We start from the raw sequence: 16,429 nt of genomic DNA on the forward strand, positions 1-16,429 counted from the left end.
AGACAAAACATAGAACAGTCACTTGAAAAGCAAATGGTATCAATGGGGTTCCTCGATGTCAAAGAAGTGGGTAGATCTGCATATTTATTCATGCTTCACTGTAACACACAGTGAATTATGTGCTAGGGGCAAGGGGGAGGAAGGGAAGGAGGGGGAGAGGAGTGTGCAGGTGGACAACTAGGGGAAGCACAGAAGAGCAGTAGGTTGTCATACAGCAGAGATGCAGAGAAAGGAGGCGACGCACTGACACAGAAGACAGCAGCGACTGGATGCCAAAGGACATCGGCTGTCGATGGAAGAAGCAAGGTGGTGCTAGGGTCATGGAGAGACATTCAGTGGCAACAGCAAGCAGCAGACACAGGCACCAAAGGCATGCAGAAAATCGAAAGTTAAACCTACTGGAAATTCCGAACCAAAATCTGCCTTAAAGTCACTCTTGTCTACATCATCAAAAATACTAGCGGTTCCTGAGTCAATGCCCATATGCTCCATAATACTATGATCCTAATAATTGCCAGAGAGGAAAAACAAGTATCAGTCACATTTCACTGAAGACCCATTTACCTGATCACAGGTAAACCCCAGCACTCCACCTATTTAAGAATTAAGTATTGATGATAAGTTTTCAGATATTGACTTTGAAATCTTTATGATAAGCTTTAATTCACAAAAGTATTTCTCAAGCCTAAATCCACAAAAGCATAGAAAAGGGCAGGAGCCAAAGTGGGAAAGAAAACTTTACAGTATATCTCCAGGAGCAATTCTGCTCCGGGGACACCTACAGAACAGGAAGCTGACTCTTGTACCTTCCCAAGATTCATTTCCTACTTTGTTGTACCACGAAAGGCAACTTGTAGAAACCTCCTCTATTTCAGGGCAAATTTGGCCATGAGACTGACATAAGAGATATACAAAAGAAATTAAAAAGAAATATAAAAGGATGCTTTAGCTGCCCACAGGCTCCACATGGACTGTGCAGCAGAACAGCAGACTACGTCTCATCACACAAGTACAAACGTGATCTGCAGTCTTGCGTTTGAAACTGCCTTCCTCTTACACTACTTTTAGAAAAGGTTATGAACTGCTGATCTGATGGAAGACTCGGGATCGCAGCTGGACTGTGCACGCACGAGTCACGAGGTCTGGCTTCACCGCCTTCAGTCGGTGGCTGTGTAGCACACAGTAAGCTCCCGATCGTCTGCGAGCAGATTACCAGGCTGCGCATCGCTTGCGCCTGCGCTGTGCCAGCATGCCCCACGCCACACAGAGGGCCTGGGGCTTACTCCAGGCTCCCCACTGACTCCTCCTGCTTAAAGCTCTCCCTTCTCTTCTTTGAAGCACATCTGCAAATAAGTTTTTCCACTGGTACGTTTAGAAGTCTACATTGTGCCTTTTTGTTTGTCCCGAGTTATTTAGATCACCAGACAACTGTGATCTAAATCAGTTGTCTGCAAACAACAGCACCAAAACAGCAATATTTACAGCTATATACAAGAATGACACTAATGGATCACTTTCAGTCTTCTCAAAGAGAGAGAACAAGGAGACACCGATTAAAAAACTTAGCATCTCTCATCTGAAATACTAACGCTTTGGTGAAAATCTACGTTTAACAAAAATGAGTACCAAACATGGGAGAAATAGCATGAAGTGTTACCTCCAGTTTCACATCGTGATCCTTAGAATAGTGCTCATCCACAGTTTCCCCATTAGGTGAACGTGGTCTAGTAGCTGCAGTAATTGACAAGTCTCCGCGTGATATTAAAGTGCACATGTACGCATCATGGGAGAAAACATCATGCCGAGTGAATTCAGAAAAAAGCAGCACCAAATTCACAAACTCTGTCTTCTCATGGTCACTATTTGGGTCAGCTACCCAAAAAAAAAAAAAGTTAGACTGTAGTTTCAACTTACTTATAAATATTTGGGTTTCAACTATCCAAATTGCAAACCCCAGCAAATTAATTTTAAAGGCCTACTAAAAATGTCTCAGGCATCCTGCGCACGTTTCTTTGTCTCCACAGAACTATTTCCCATCTAATTTGCATGTTTTCACTTTGCTGTCAGCTCCAGACACGGGTCAGGCTTCAGACAGCAGTGGATTCCAGAGCATCCTACCCCACGCACATTTGGCCCAGTGTGGGGGGGGTGTCAGCAGTTAAGTACAATGTTCAAATACTTCTAAAAATTAAAAAGAGGGGGGGAAGAGTGCAAGGACATTCCTTGTGTGAAGAAAAATTAAAAGCTGAAGCTTTGGATTACAACAGACCACCCAAAAGTTGTCCTTTTCTCCCAAATTATATTACTATAGTAAATGTTACTGTCTTATCTATAGTAGTTTTGTATTCATAACACAAAATCTTCTAAAATATTTTCAAAGAACTCAAGATCTCTGCATGCCAGGCCTCCAAGATGTAAAAGCAATATTGTATTAAAGCTTGGTAGTGTAGTGTATTTTATCTTTTAAACGTGCTCACACACATCAGGAAAAGGTTTATTAAAATAAATGCATGTTATTTTGCCAGAGCCAAAGCAAAGCCTAGAGAAGTACAACACATAAAATTCTGTTACTAAGTTTTCATTTGTCACAGCTATATTTCATTTGTCTTGTTTTGTACCAAGAGGAAGGTTTGCAACGTTGCAGTTAACACAAAACAGCTTTATACCACGCCAACTCTACCGGGCAACAAAACCTGCAGCTACAGAACTACCAAATCCAAATCATCAACATTTATTTAAAAGCAAATTATGCTTTACAAGTTCAAATTAATTCAATACATAACACTATTTCTATTTAGAAATTCTCATTACACTGCAGCACAGAAGCTGTAACAGTAAGCCCAAGAGCACACCAGTTCAGGGTCAGAACTCTCCTCTGCAGCCCCCAGATCCCACTCATCCAGAGCTGCCCACCGTGACCCACTCCTCAAAAGCAAAGCGTGCAGACTGGATGCTGTGTGGAGGAGCATCGTAAAACACACACCTGCAGACCAGGCGATCTGCCCTCCTTAAAAATATAGTGGTTACATGCTTTTCATTTTTCGAGACACAGAAGCTCAACCACCATAAAAATACCACAAAACTTGTCCAATGCTCGAAAATACCAAAGAATATTTCATACAAGGAAAACATTCCCCAGCTGCTCTCCTACCCTGCCTCGCAGAGCTACCCGGGTGAAGAAGGACGATACCGTGTTTGAAACAAGCACATCAGAAACACAAGTCTAAATAACACAAATAGTTTGGATGGCTTATGAAAACCAGGGTCACCCCTGGCACGAAAATAGAGGACTGCCAATACCTCAGGGTCTGTAAAAAATTTTTAAGAAGTTTCTCCTTTTTCGGATGTTGAGTTTTCAGTATCATTTAAAAAAAAAAAAATGCACTGACTAGCAGTACTTAAGATAGCAGAAACACAAGCTACAATATCAGGCAGTTTTATTAGACCAAGACATTTCATAGAGCAACTTATGATGAACAAAGATCCTTTTTTCAATCCACCTATTTGTCAGCTAACAGCTTTCGACTTCAACACTAGTGTGTAATTTTCAAGTCAGTCACTTCAAATGTGGATGTGTCAAAAAGAGGCGAGTGTTTGATGTTAAATATACATAGAGTGCAAGTAATTTCCCCAAATCTCTTACAGCTTAAACAGAAATAAACATAGTTTCTGCCAATTCTGTGAAAAGAAAGAAATAAAAATCACAGAAAGATCCTGTAACAAGGCAGGAGATTTCAAAAAAAAATGTGCATATGAAAATACAGCAGGTAATCAAGGAAACTGTGAAACACCCGCTACAGCAAAACAATAACTTCAGCAGCCAGACAGCAGACCAGTTGCTTCTGACTTACTCTGGAATATAAATTAGTTAATACTCACATAATGAGGGAGCTTGTGTATCTAAAAACCTTAGCAGAACATTCTGAAAAACAGGAAGACTGGAACCTGTCAAGGAGGCTGAAGACAGAGATTCCTTTTCGTCTAGGACTTCAGATTCACCACATCTCTGCACATTTAAATAAATTTAAAAAAAAAAAAAATGTATCTACACACAAATACATATAATATTCCCACAATTTGCATCTGAGGCAACTATACGTGTGATTGTTTCCTACCTCTTCATAAAATCCAGACTTGCTCTAGAACGACAGGTTTTTCCCATTACCTAGTTTGGTTATTTCTAAGGTGTTTTATTTAATCACTTTGGATTACTTATTGAAAAGGAATGCCCGAGACATGTACCATCATCTGCAACGACACGGTTTCATATAAAAGCAAAAATTTAAGATACAGAACTTCCAGGACCAATGTGAATAGAAAAGGTAACTCCTCTTGTTTGTGTAAATTACACTAAAAATAATAATAACCAGGGCAAACATCTCTGCTTTGAGTGGATTTCAGTGCGAGTGAGGCAGAAACAATACAGTAAGCTCCCTTCCCCCTAGTTAATGGTTTGTGGTGAGAAGCGGACAAAGCAGAGAGGCTTTGGAAAGTGAAAGTCTTTTTGCACCTCACGCTGTCTGTACATCTGTCTGCACAGATGCGCCTCTGACAAGTGCCCTCATCTGCCTGTCCACACACCCAGGCTGAACAGACATCACACATCACTTTCCTGGGGACCTTTTTTTCTAGGGCGGGGGAAATAAACAGAACACCCATCCAGTAAAAACTGCCTGCCAGCGCTGCACGGATACAGGCGAAGCCAAGGCAGCGGTGCTCCGGGCTACGGGGAGTACCACTGGTCCAGAAAGCTGCAGCAAGGCTGCAGTGAACACACTGCCTACGTTTAATCCTCACTACACAGCAGATTTAGTATTACTGAAGTTTCAAGGAGAAGTGTCAGCTTATGCAAGCTGGAATAGGATCGTTTGCCACAACAGACAGACAACAGTTTACATCAAAGATGTCACGACAGCGTCCTGCTTCTCCAGTGAAATGTTTCATTTCCCCTGAAAACAAAGGAGTTCTACAGAACGCAAGATTTAAAGTTACACCTGAATTTTGCCTCAAAACGGATCTTAGTTTGGAACCTTCCCAGAGTCCCCCAGCAGCTGAACAGCCCTGCCCCACCAGCCAGACCCACACCCCTCTTTTTAAGGGACTCCAGTTACTGTGGCACCCCTTTATTTGGACAAGTAGTTCACGGAAGTAAAACACTTCAAACAAACAGACATAAATCAGCTAACATAGACTGTTCTGAGTTAGGTTGCAATTTCTTCTTATTTTGAATAGAAGGCTTTTTAATTTTAAATTTGTCTAGAATTTAAAAACTGTAAATCGATGACAGAAATCCCCAGTACTCCAAATGCCATCAAACTTGCTTGTTTTGTAATGAGTAGAGATTAAAGTGATGTTTCCTTAGAAATAACTTACTTTTTAAGCATACCATTCACACTATTCTAGAAGTAGAAATAACTTACTTCTGCTTCAATTTCTGCTTGCCTCTTCTCCAGGAGTTTGGCTACAGCCATGGCCCTGTGCTTACCGGACCTTTTACAGCTCACAGCCCATTCACAAAGCAGCGTTACCACAGCTTCATCATTTGGAGCTACCTGTTCAAGTGCAAGAACAAAGACAGAAAACCATTTCACCCACACAGCCAACAGGCTTATTTCTGAGCAAACAGCTTGCAGCAACCAATGTTCTGGGGGATGAAGACAAAAGCTGTTTTTTGTTCTTTAGTACTGACAGATGCACGTTTGCTTTATTCGTAGCGTTTTCAAATGAAATATAATCTGGAAGCCAAAGAGGGAAATCTCAGTTTTCACACTGCTGATACTCAAATCAAAATTTTCCTTTATCATAATGTTGCTTCACAAAAACAGAAAAGGGTGATCTGCTTTATAAGCAAGAGAAACAGGAAAAACATACCACACAGAGCCTCTCAACCCAATTAACCACACAGAATTTACGCTTTCCTTACATTAATTCTTCCAAACCTCCTTCGTCTCTTTCCAGACCATTACTTGCATCCCACTGATGCATTAAAAAAACAAAACAAAAACCCCTAACCTCTAAAGCTGTATCTATCAGATAACCAACGTCAAAAAACTCCCAGAAAGCTCAATTTTTTTCTGACCTAACACAGGCATTTTTGAGAAACAGTACATGTCTTTAGAAAAAAAGTATTTACAGAATAGCAACAGGATATAGTGTGCTTATGTCTATTGAGTGTTCATCCAATCTCTGTTTCCACTAACCACCCACATTTTGCAAGTATTTTTCTCTCATGTGCTACTGAACTGGCTCTGCTGAACCTCCTCACTCCTGCCCAAGCTGGCTACCACCTCTGAACACGTAAACATTAAGACCGACCTGCAAATTAAGCAGATGTGATTTTTCTTCTTCCCCCAAGATTAGTGGAAACTACAAAGGGCTGGAGACAAGCACGGCACCCTCAGAAAGCAAATACTTTTTTCAGAGTGATTAGGAATTACAGACCCACAAGCATGGAAGTTACTGCTTCAAAGCTATCCCAATCGTCCTCCTCAAAAAATACAAAAAAACAACAGTATGCTAAACAAGGCTGGTGTGTACGTGCACACGCATCACACAGAGAAGCTTCCTGTAAATACGCTTCAACGGGCAAGCAAGAGATACTAAATGAGTAGGGGTGGGGGAAGTGGAGGGAAGAGGGGAAAATGCTTTTCTTTTACCCAAATGAAGTGACATGGTAACATCATCACCATTGTGGTTAGATGCAGTCAGCTAACAACAGAAGCACGGATACTATCTATTTTTGAAGGCAATGCAGAACATCTAAAAGAGTCTGATCGTCACACTGACTTCTTTCCCCTTCTGCTAACAAGAGAAACCATGCCAACAAAAAAACCAAGTGCTTCTGTATCTCAAGCAGGAGACACCAACTCAGAGCTCAGGCAAAGCACGTCAGGTCACCCGTTCCCTGAAGCTGTGCCCGCACTGCGCCGCGTCCTGCGGCATCCCAGGGACGGCAGCGCAGGACCTCCCTCGCCCTCCCTCTTACAGGGAATGGCACCTCTCGCAGAATGGCCAAGCAGCTTATCTTCTCAAGCAAGGAGCCGGTGATGCTCCTACAACTGAATCCCTTCAGAAAAGTAAAGAAGGAAAGCCTTGAAGAGGTGAGGCAATGGGGCACCAACGTCGAAGGTCAGAGCTCACTGTGCTGGGGCAAACACAGAGAGGGAAATCCCGGCAAGAGACATTTAAAGGAAGACTTACATGGGGCGCTTCTGAAGGAAAAAATGGTTATAAAAGTGTTCCTACATGCTTCTGTTCCAGCCTAAAGAAAAGGGCTTAGGTTGTTTTGGGAAATGTCAAATTGTAGAAGAAGAAAGCCAATTTTTTGGCTTTCAATTATTTTCCACTTGAGAGAAACGAGAGTGCTTTTCCTCCAAGGAATATGCACACTGTACAAACATTGCCAGCACGCAGACAGTGAGGTATACATATGCATGTGCACATGTACAAATATTTCCTTCAGACACTGCCTGAGATACTAAGCCAAGAATATCAGCCTGTTACACAACTGTCCTTAGAGCTACGCTCAGCACTGAAACGCAAAACCACCGAAGTCTGCAGCCGGTGAGCTAACCACTTCCACTCCTGCTGCTGCCGCCACCGCTCAAGGGAACAGATGTTTAAGTCTTATGACAAACGTGGAAACAGCCCACAGTAAAACTCCGGTTCACCATACACAAGAACACACACAAACAAAATTCAAACCAAATTTCACGTGCCCGTGTTTTTGGAGTCCTAGTGAGTATTACTTGCAACTTCGTGCCTGCGCCACTTACCTCTGACCACTACAAACACAAGACTCAGCAGGGCTCGGTTTGCCTCCGCTGCTGAGCCCTCCAGTCCCCGACGGCCATCGCTCTGTTTAGCGAAATGGGAGCACTGTGCCCCAGCAAAGAAGTCCCTGGAGCAGGCGCATCGGGGAGGCAGGTCATACGAGACCGACCTACCTCCGGGTGGGCCCCCACGTCCGCCAGAGCCTGTGCACCCCCAGGGTAGAAAGCCAGATGCCAGAAGGCCACAAGCATTTATCATCAGACACACTGTCTGTACTTATGGGCTGTAATTAACAGGATGCCTCATTTGAACTGCACACGCAACTGCCTACTACCAAGGGCTGAGGTTTATTTACCCAAGCACATTTCTTTCATGGTTGGTTGGTTGTTTTACAATCTTCCATGAAGCTCATTGACAATGAGTGCAGTGAAAACTAAATAACATTGTGATCAACAGCAAATTGCACGTTTAGCGTTTTAGGTATTAAGCCAGCAATAGTCACCATCTTTTTTTTTAACTAAAGATTGCATAAATGACTTATTTGATAGCCCAAAGAAAAGAGAAAACCCAGGGCAAGCTGACCTTTTTCTGTTAAAGCTGAATGTTATTTCAGTTATTTCAAGAAATGCTGTGAATTCATACTTTTGAACAGCACTTCCATGTGTAGCTCTGAATTAAAATTCTCTTAACAAAAGGGATAAATAAAGGAAAAACGTTTGTGCAACTCACAAGAAAGTAACATGAAATTATCCTGGTCAGGACCACATTGAGGTCTACATAAATTAACTACAGATTAATTCCTCGTCTGTTCTACCTGAACTTCAGGAGATTTCACAGAATGACTGATCTGCTTCAAGCAGCTTATTTTCAGGATCATTTGGTTTTTTTCAGGTGGGGGTGGTGGAGGTGGTGTTACACTTAAAAGTAAACAACTAGAAAGCGACAGTTTTACTGTTACGAAAACGCAGACAGTTAATTGTGTTTCTAAATGAGTCATCTGCTAACACTGTGATATTTATTAGTGCAAAATTATAAAAATAACTCCCCAATTCTACACCTATAAAAAGTAGAACTACATTTTCAGAGATGTAGAATCCAACATCACCACAAATCAAACACCTAGAAGTGATTACGCACCTTAAAAATCACAGTGTTGATTCTGCAGTTTCACATATACACAGAACATAACCTCTTTTGAAGGGAAAAAAGCCCATCATAAATACTTGAAACATCAAGGTGTTTATCCATCTAAGAATTTCAACCACACCACTTTTAAGCGCCTAAAACCAGTGAGTTTGGTTCTCGGGAACTGACACGTGCAGCAATTAGAAAAGAAGTTATCTGTGTGCAGGTTATTATTTGACCCCTCTGATGCAGGCCTTTGTTGGGCAAGTTGGCATCACCAGAGCCATTCCCATACATTGGGCTCTTGCAACACAGGGCCCTGCAGCAGCTGGAAAAAGTAAAGTTGAAGTGTCTAACCATCAAATACTTTATTTTGCTTTTGACTGAAAATAACAAACACATTTGAAGGGTGTATCAAGTCCCCGCAATACAAATAATTACCCAAAACCCCTACAGTAAGTATGCCTCTACAGCAGTGGAAGATTATGCTAACCAACCCACAGCTCATCTGTAGAGCCACAAACTGGAAAATGAGGTAGCCCAACGCTGGAAACTCCAGCGCTGAGTGCTCGCTGCTTTGCTGAGCACGGCCAGGGGCGTGCTGCTCCTGGGAGCCGGGGCGGCAGCAGCCCGTGATGCTGATAACGTGCACGGGACAGCTCTAGCTCCCTGCCTCGCTGCGCAGCCGCAGCAGCCTGCTGCACCCTGCATGACTTCCTTCCTCCCGATGCTGTCTCACGATAGCTGTACCTTATGGCTTCCTCCCTCCCGACACCGTGTTTACTTAAACGTGCTAAGAATGCAATTAGTAACAGCTCTCAGAATAATCAGGTTTTGGATTTGTCTAATTTGGGATCTTGTATCCGCGGATGGTCTGGCCTGGAAAAGCACAGACCACGTTTCAGAGGGGCTCAAACTACTGCCTTGAAGAGTAGCATTGAGATCACATTTGTACCCTTAAAATTTCAGGAGCAAGAAAACAAAAAGGTCACTTCACACGTTACTTAATGACTATGTTTTGTAAGGAAGACAAGACATAAGGTGCTGGAGCACAGAACAGGCGTGCGCAGGCAGGAACTGCAACTCCCTCGGGCCAGGGGAATCTCTCCCACAGACGAGACCCTTCCTGAAGATTCCCAAACCTTCCACAAGTCCTAATGAAAGAAAAACACTTCAAGGTGGCATCAAATGGGAGAGATTATCTACACCAGGTAGCACCCACCTTTGAAGCAAGATTTCAAGTTTAGACAATTCACTCACAACGTTTGTCATTTAGCCATGATCCAAAATAGCTGTAACCTTCTGAAAGCCACCAGTCAGACCTTTTCAGAGAAAACCAAAGGCGTCATTTCCACCAATTTATAACTGGAGCAGAAGGTGGGTGCAGAAAAGAAGAAAAGAGTTGGTTTGTTTTTATTTTAAAAAAAGCACCACAATTAGTAACACAGGAAAGCATTAAACATTACTGTTCCTGATAGGTTTGGAGATAGGAAACCAAAAGTACTATTAAACCTCTGCTTCCCGTAACTCTGAGCCCTTTTCCCACTAGTCCTTGCTTTTATTATTTAACTAAAATTTGCTGCTAAGAAACTAGTTTGACTTTGCGCTAGCTAAGGCCACCGTTGAGGCACCTGGACTGCAGAAGTTACCTTTTCGTGGCAGAGGCAGGAAGAGCAGGGCGTAATGCCCAGCAGCTCAAAGGAAACCCCAACCTCCTCTCACCTCACTGAAACCTCTCCAGAAAGCAGCCAGGTGTGTGACTCGGTGCCGCCGGGGAATGCCCGTGCCGTTTGTCACCACTGCTCCCCGGGCTGCCATGCACACCAGGGAGATGCTGCCCAGCCCAGCCCCCTCCCTGCGCTTACGGGAACTCGCCGCGGCGGCCGGGCACGCTGCCTCTCACGCCGCCGCGCCGCACCGCGCCTGCGGGCCTCCACGCGTTTCAAGGGAGAGAGATGAACAGCACCTGAGAAACCTTTCCTCCTACCCTGAGACACTGCTTCTTGGGTCAAAAGCGGGGAAAAAAAAGCTTGTAGCAGGCGTTCTCTTACACCAGTCACAGATGCCTGCGGAGGATATAAATGAGATACTTTGTGTGTGTGTATATATATGTATATACATATTTATATGGCTATTCCTGTTCCTTTCAAAACAGGAAGATATTGAAAATGCATTCAATCAAATCATTCAACAAATCCGAGCAGGTGCTTATGGCAAGTCAAGTCTGTGTCGCAGGAAGCCAGTCTGTCCTTCAATCATGAAGGTTAGTAAAAAAACCACCAACAACGATGATGAAAAATCCAATTGCTTCCTAGTACAACAGAGTTCAGTCTCAAAACACAGAGCTGCTTTATTTCTGATGTTGTAGAATTTTATCATTTAAGAACATTCCTGTTAAATACTAACTAAGCTTTTATTTTTTTAAAGGTAGACTATCTAAATAAATTCGTAATCACAATTCCACTTAGCATTTTCAAATTAACTCCTCAGTGAAATAAAATTAACATTTGAACATTAAACTCCAAATCTGCTTTCTAAGAAGACAAGAAAGGGTTTTCAGAAGCCATATTTTTATTAAAAGAGACAAAGAAGGGGTACGATACAGCAACGTTTATCAGTACAACCCACCTTTCTAAAGAGAACGCGTGAGGAAAGAAGACAAGAGCCAGGAACAAGAGCACTATCAGATTTTTGTAGAAAAAAAAATGGACCTGTGCCATCCACAAACACCTGGCTTAGAATCCCAAACCCACAAAAATTAGGTCCGCTCACAGAAACAGTCAGGACAGCTCATTTCACTTGAAAACACATCTGCATATCCATAACAAAGGAGCTCTCAAGGTGTATTACTCTCTATGGAAAAATTGTCCTCAAAAGTTTGGGTTTTTTAAATCAACTAAATGCACTGACACTAGCAGTGCAGACTAAAATATGGAATATGAAGAAACACCTCTGACTGCAGCCCAAGAGGGACAAAGTCATTACAGGATGGTAGGCAAGCTCTACATACACACCGCAGCACTAACAACAGCTCAAAGACAAACCTTTTTATTGGAGTACAGTTTGCATATTTGCTTTAAATTATGAGATCATGTTCAACAAAACATTAACCACTGCTTTGAAGTTGTCTAACATAAAAAGAAAAAACAACTTGTGTGTTCTTTTTAAGGACCCCATCAGTTATTTAAGTCACAGAATAAATTTTTCCCTTCCAGAAACATTTTGTACTTTAACTCCCTTAGACACCTAGGTAAGCAGGAATCTGATGTTGGATTTACTGAAATAATAAAGGGTGAAAATACCCACACAAACGAGCTTCAGATAACTAAGCAATTCGAGCAACTGAACTAATGCTAACTGCATTATTAAAAATATTACAAGAATGCTCAGAACACACTCTATTTTCTCAGTGCTTGTGGAAATAGACTCTGATGCTGCAGATATTTCAATCCATTTTATTTTGCTCATCTTGTCTCTTACCTGTCATGCATCCCAACATACTCAGATTCAGGTCCCTTACATCATAACAAACTGCTAAATGGCAGCTTACTAACTAAAAAGGCATCGTTAGACCTCTTTTCCCACAGACACAGCAGGGTTGGGTTTTTTTGTTGTTTGTTTCTTTTCCAGCAAAGTGATCTCAGAAAGACAAATATTAACTCTCTGCATTTGTAACAAGCCCTTTTCGTGAGAACCAAGTTCAAAACAGGACTTTTTCACTCTAAAATGAAAAACATCTCTTGGCATCATAAGAATTCAGTTGGACTTGAAAGACAACATGAGAAGCAAGACCTAAACACAAGTTCAGAGACCTTTAAAAGCAATCCGAATGGACAAATATCCATGAAGTTTCAGGATTCTACATAATGATTTCAAGAAATTCAGTATCAGTCCTTAAAAATTAAGCGCTCTCTCCTTTCACCCATTTACTGCATCCATTACTGCATACTAGCTAGAAAATACTGGTATGAATTTTCATTTACTAGGTATCCCTCCCACCACTTAGGTGCATTTCAAGCTATACTTCATCAAATTGTATTTCTCTAAACAGGAGACTGACAAGTTAAAAAGTCTCGCCAACTATTCTAAAACAAAACAAATTAAGAGGGAAAAAGAAGAAAAAAAAAATCCTTTCTCAACTCCCTTCCTTAGTTGTAACTGTGAAAGACTATAAGAGATAATAAAATACAGGTAGACCAAAAGTTAGGTGAGAGTTGAGTAGGTTTAAGCCACAGGAAGATGACAGGTGAACTCAAAAGAGGAGTTTTCATAGACATTATGGAAAAGTCACTATTGCATTCTCTAGCTCACTCTTCTGAGGACTCTATTTTTGTACAAATTGACTCAAGCCTTCAGAGGGAGCAATCTTTAAAAGGGGGTGGAGAGGAATCAAAGGTGTTCCAAATCTGGATGAGTGCAACACAATTTTACTCTAATTTAAAACTCTATGGTAGCAATACAAACTGTTTACTAGATTTATTTATTTAAAGATACCTCCACAATAACCACCACAGTGGTAATCATTCTGGACCTGTGCACAAGAGATGTTCTGAGTCAAGGAAATGTCAGATGGAAAATACCTGCGCCTATAAATAAGACCAGTAGTTTTCTCTGCAATACTGTCTCAAATGAAAGTGAATTTACTACTTTATACCACGTCATAGATTTCTAGATTTCAAGTCTTCCTACTCAGCCAAATCTACTGAGAACCTCTATACAAGTCAGGGAAGCAGAATTCAAAATGAAAGGTCCTTTGTATTACTGTGCACATGGTCATACTCACAAGGTAGCATCATTCTTACCATATTAATTATGGTATTACATTTTTATTGGCTGTCAGACCTTCACACCAAAATAATTCAACAACTGTTACTGTCATTTGGAACTTCATGGATAAAAAGCTGAGCATCTGACAGATGTAGTAAGTGCTACTTTTTGGGTTGCTCACAGAGCCTGATGGAAGCCCCGTGCCTGTAAGGAAACCTACCACACCAGAGCACCCAGGCTGTGATCCACGATTAAGGCTCAGACGAAGCTATTCCTATGGGATTACACAGGAACCATCACTCTTAAGACACAGTGACAGTCGGTGAGAAACTGCAATGTAATTCTTATCTCCTACTTAAAGTCTGCTTAATAATGCAGCATTAAATGCTGCGATCAGTGCTCCTCCATGCTAAGTCTTCTCCAAGTCTAGAGAAGCATTGGATTTTCCTCCCACTTCTGTGGCCTCTCTCGAGGTCAAGGATGGAGGGTTTGTTCTGGTCTGGTCAAAACGTGGATTTAACATCACATTTTCTCACACAGCTTCAGTGTACCACCTCTGTCATATGCAACATGATACTCAAAATCTGAGCTCTGTTCAATGCCTGCCATCCATCTGCCCTACTTGTTCTACTCAAACTCAATGCACAGCCGCAGTCCCTCACTCCACATTTTTCTCCGTTTTGCTCTCTCATGTTCTGTCACCAATGTCACCAGATCCCAGCCTTCAGCACCATTCCTCTGCATCTTCCCGTGGGATGAAAAGCAACTCTTTCCCCTGCAGGGCCCAGGACACCTGGCCTTTCAGCTACCCTGTCTACACCCATCTACCCTCCCTCATTCCAGCCCCTTCCCAAGTCTTACTTTTGCTCTGACACTGGGAAGTCATGAGTTATATATTAAAACTTCTGAAGAAATGAATAGTGTGTATAAAAGCAGCATCCTGAGCACATTTGTCTGTTTTCAGTCTCTCTCAGAACCTAAGTACTTTGTAGCAGGAGCCACCTTCCTTTCATTCCAGCACGTGCCCAGTGCTTTGGAGCACCCCTCTCATATATACTTGCACTGGCATCATTTGCAGTCTTCATGACAATGTTTTGCAATCCAGCAGGAAAAATGGACAGGAAACAGGTTCCAAACATGTTCCAGTTGGGCTCACATCAAAACAGGGGTAGTAGATAGCTGTCCTTCAAAGCACATTTTGCTTTAAATAACTATGTCAGTAGGCAGACATCCTAGTGATAGACATCTTATTTACAAAATAAAAGTCCTTACAGGCTTACATGTGTTGCCAGCTGAAAACAGAGCGTACACGACCTCATAACTCATGGCCTTTTCTGCCAAGAAAAAACAGCCTAAGTTTATTAAGGGGGAAGGAAACAGAGACAAAAAAAAGACAAACAGCGTTGCATGTGGCGACATCCTTGTGTGCTTAACCTTGCAGCGCCGCAGCCGATGCACGGTCAGTGCAGGGAGGCGCCGACATCCAGCGGCCGTCTCGCGACTCCGCAGCCCTTCTCCAGGGCGCGGGGCAGGGCTTCGCCCGCCACGGGTGCTCACCCACCAGCCCGCCCGGGAGGTAAGCAGCTAAACGCTACGCTGGTAACTCGAACGTAACTTTGGAAGCTCAAATGTCAAAATGCACAAGTACCATCAATCGGGCATTCAGCATCCCGAGGCAACCTCTTGTCTAGCTGCCAAAAGTTAAGCTCGAGCCAAGCAACAACTAACAGTCTTGAAAACTCCAAAGGAGGTTAAGAAGCTGCAGATAATTTAAATGTTTCATTTCATATCAGCTCCAGACCCAGTAAGGTAAGACTGAAACTTTCAAAGTTAAGTTTTCTTCTCTCAGAAAGAAGTCAGCATCTTCCTTCCTTCTGCTCTCCCTACAGTCTCCTGTAACTACCGTGCAAACATAGACACATCATCACTTACGCATGATAATGCTTTATTCCTACTCAGCATTTTTCATCTCAGAGTAAAATGTTATGCCATTAGAAGATAGGTAGCCCTGCAAATTAACCAGACAGACCTTCAGAAAAATGTTTGGTACCCAGAAGTGAGGAGCACATCTTTAAGAGAGCTGTTTAGGGGCCAAAACGGGCATGTTTTCAAGGCAACCCAACCTCAAGTCATAAAGTACCATAAAACAAAGGCAATAATAGCAGACAACCTACAATAAAACCAGAATCATTACCTTACTTTCAGAAGTCTCCCTACCAACACTGCCTTTTGAAACACAAAGAAACGCTTTGTTCGTACAATTGTAGCTGGAAGTCAGAAAAACTTTTTGGAATACAGACAGGGAGAAAGAAAAAAATATACAAATACAACTGCAGAAGGGCAACAGCACGGAACCACATCATCTGACCCCAAAAGCAGATGAAAACAAAAAGCCAGCACTCAAACGATAAAGCATATCACACCTTACCCATTTTAAAAATACAAAAAAACTTGTGTGTTCAACTCCTGACTTCATCCAAGCATTAGGGTTAAGAACTTTCAAGAACTTCATCTGCCAGCTATAACAGTCCTCCTTCCTCTACTTCTCTCTCATTACCGTGATAGTGTATTTGAAATACAAAGACAACCCTGGCAAGCATTTCACTCCTACCTACCGGTTCTGAGCTTCACATGCAGAGTTTGTTGGCAGGTATATCTCTCTGGAAATGTTTTCAGAGATGTTATCTCCCCAATTGTTTATTGTAAAGTCATTAAAATGCTGACTGACAATTATTATGCAGTATTTCTGTGCAATAGAGGGTCT

The 16,429-nt window shown here is 42.2% G+C and overlaps 1 protein-coding gene across 1 annotated transcript in view; it reads right to left on the reverse strand.

The window, feature by feature from the left end:
* The window catches only part of MED12L (mediator complex subunit 12L), a 155,067-nt gene that overhangs the window by 117,833 nt on the left and 20,805 nt on the right, over nucleotides 1-16,429 (reverse strand). The window contains exons 11-13 of the mRNA XM_075157563.1: nucleotides 5,421-5,552; nucleotides 3,880-4,006; nucleotides 1,658-1,872 (exon numbers count right to left, since the gene is read on the reverse strand). Coding sequence (XP_075013664.1) covers nucleotides 1,658-1,872; nucleotides 3,880-4,006; nucleotides 5,421-5,552 — 474 coding nt within the window. The remainder of the gene's footprint in view (nucleotides 1-1,657; nucleotides 1,873-3,879; nucleotides 4,007-5,420; nucleotides 5,553-16,429) is intronic.

This window comes from Calonectris borealis, chromosome 9, assembly GCF_964195595.1.
Source record: "Calonectris borealis chromosome 9, bCalBor7.hap1.2, whole genome shotgun sequence".
Taxonomy (NCBI): Eukaryota; Metazoa; Chordata; class Aves; order Procellariiformes; family Procellariidae; genus Calonectris; species Calonectris borealis.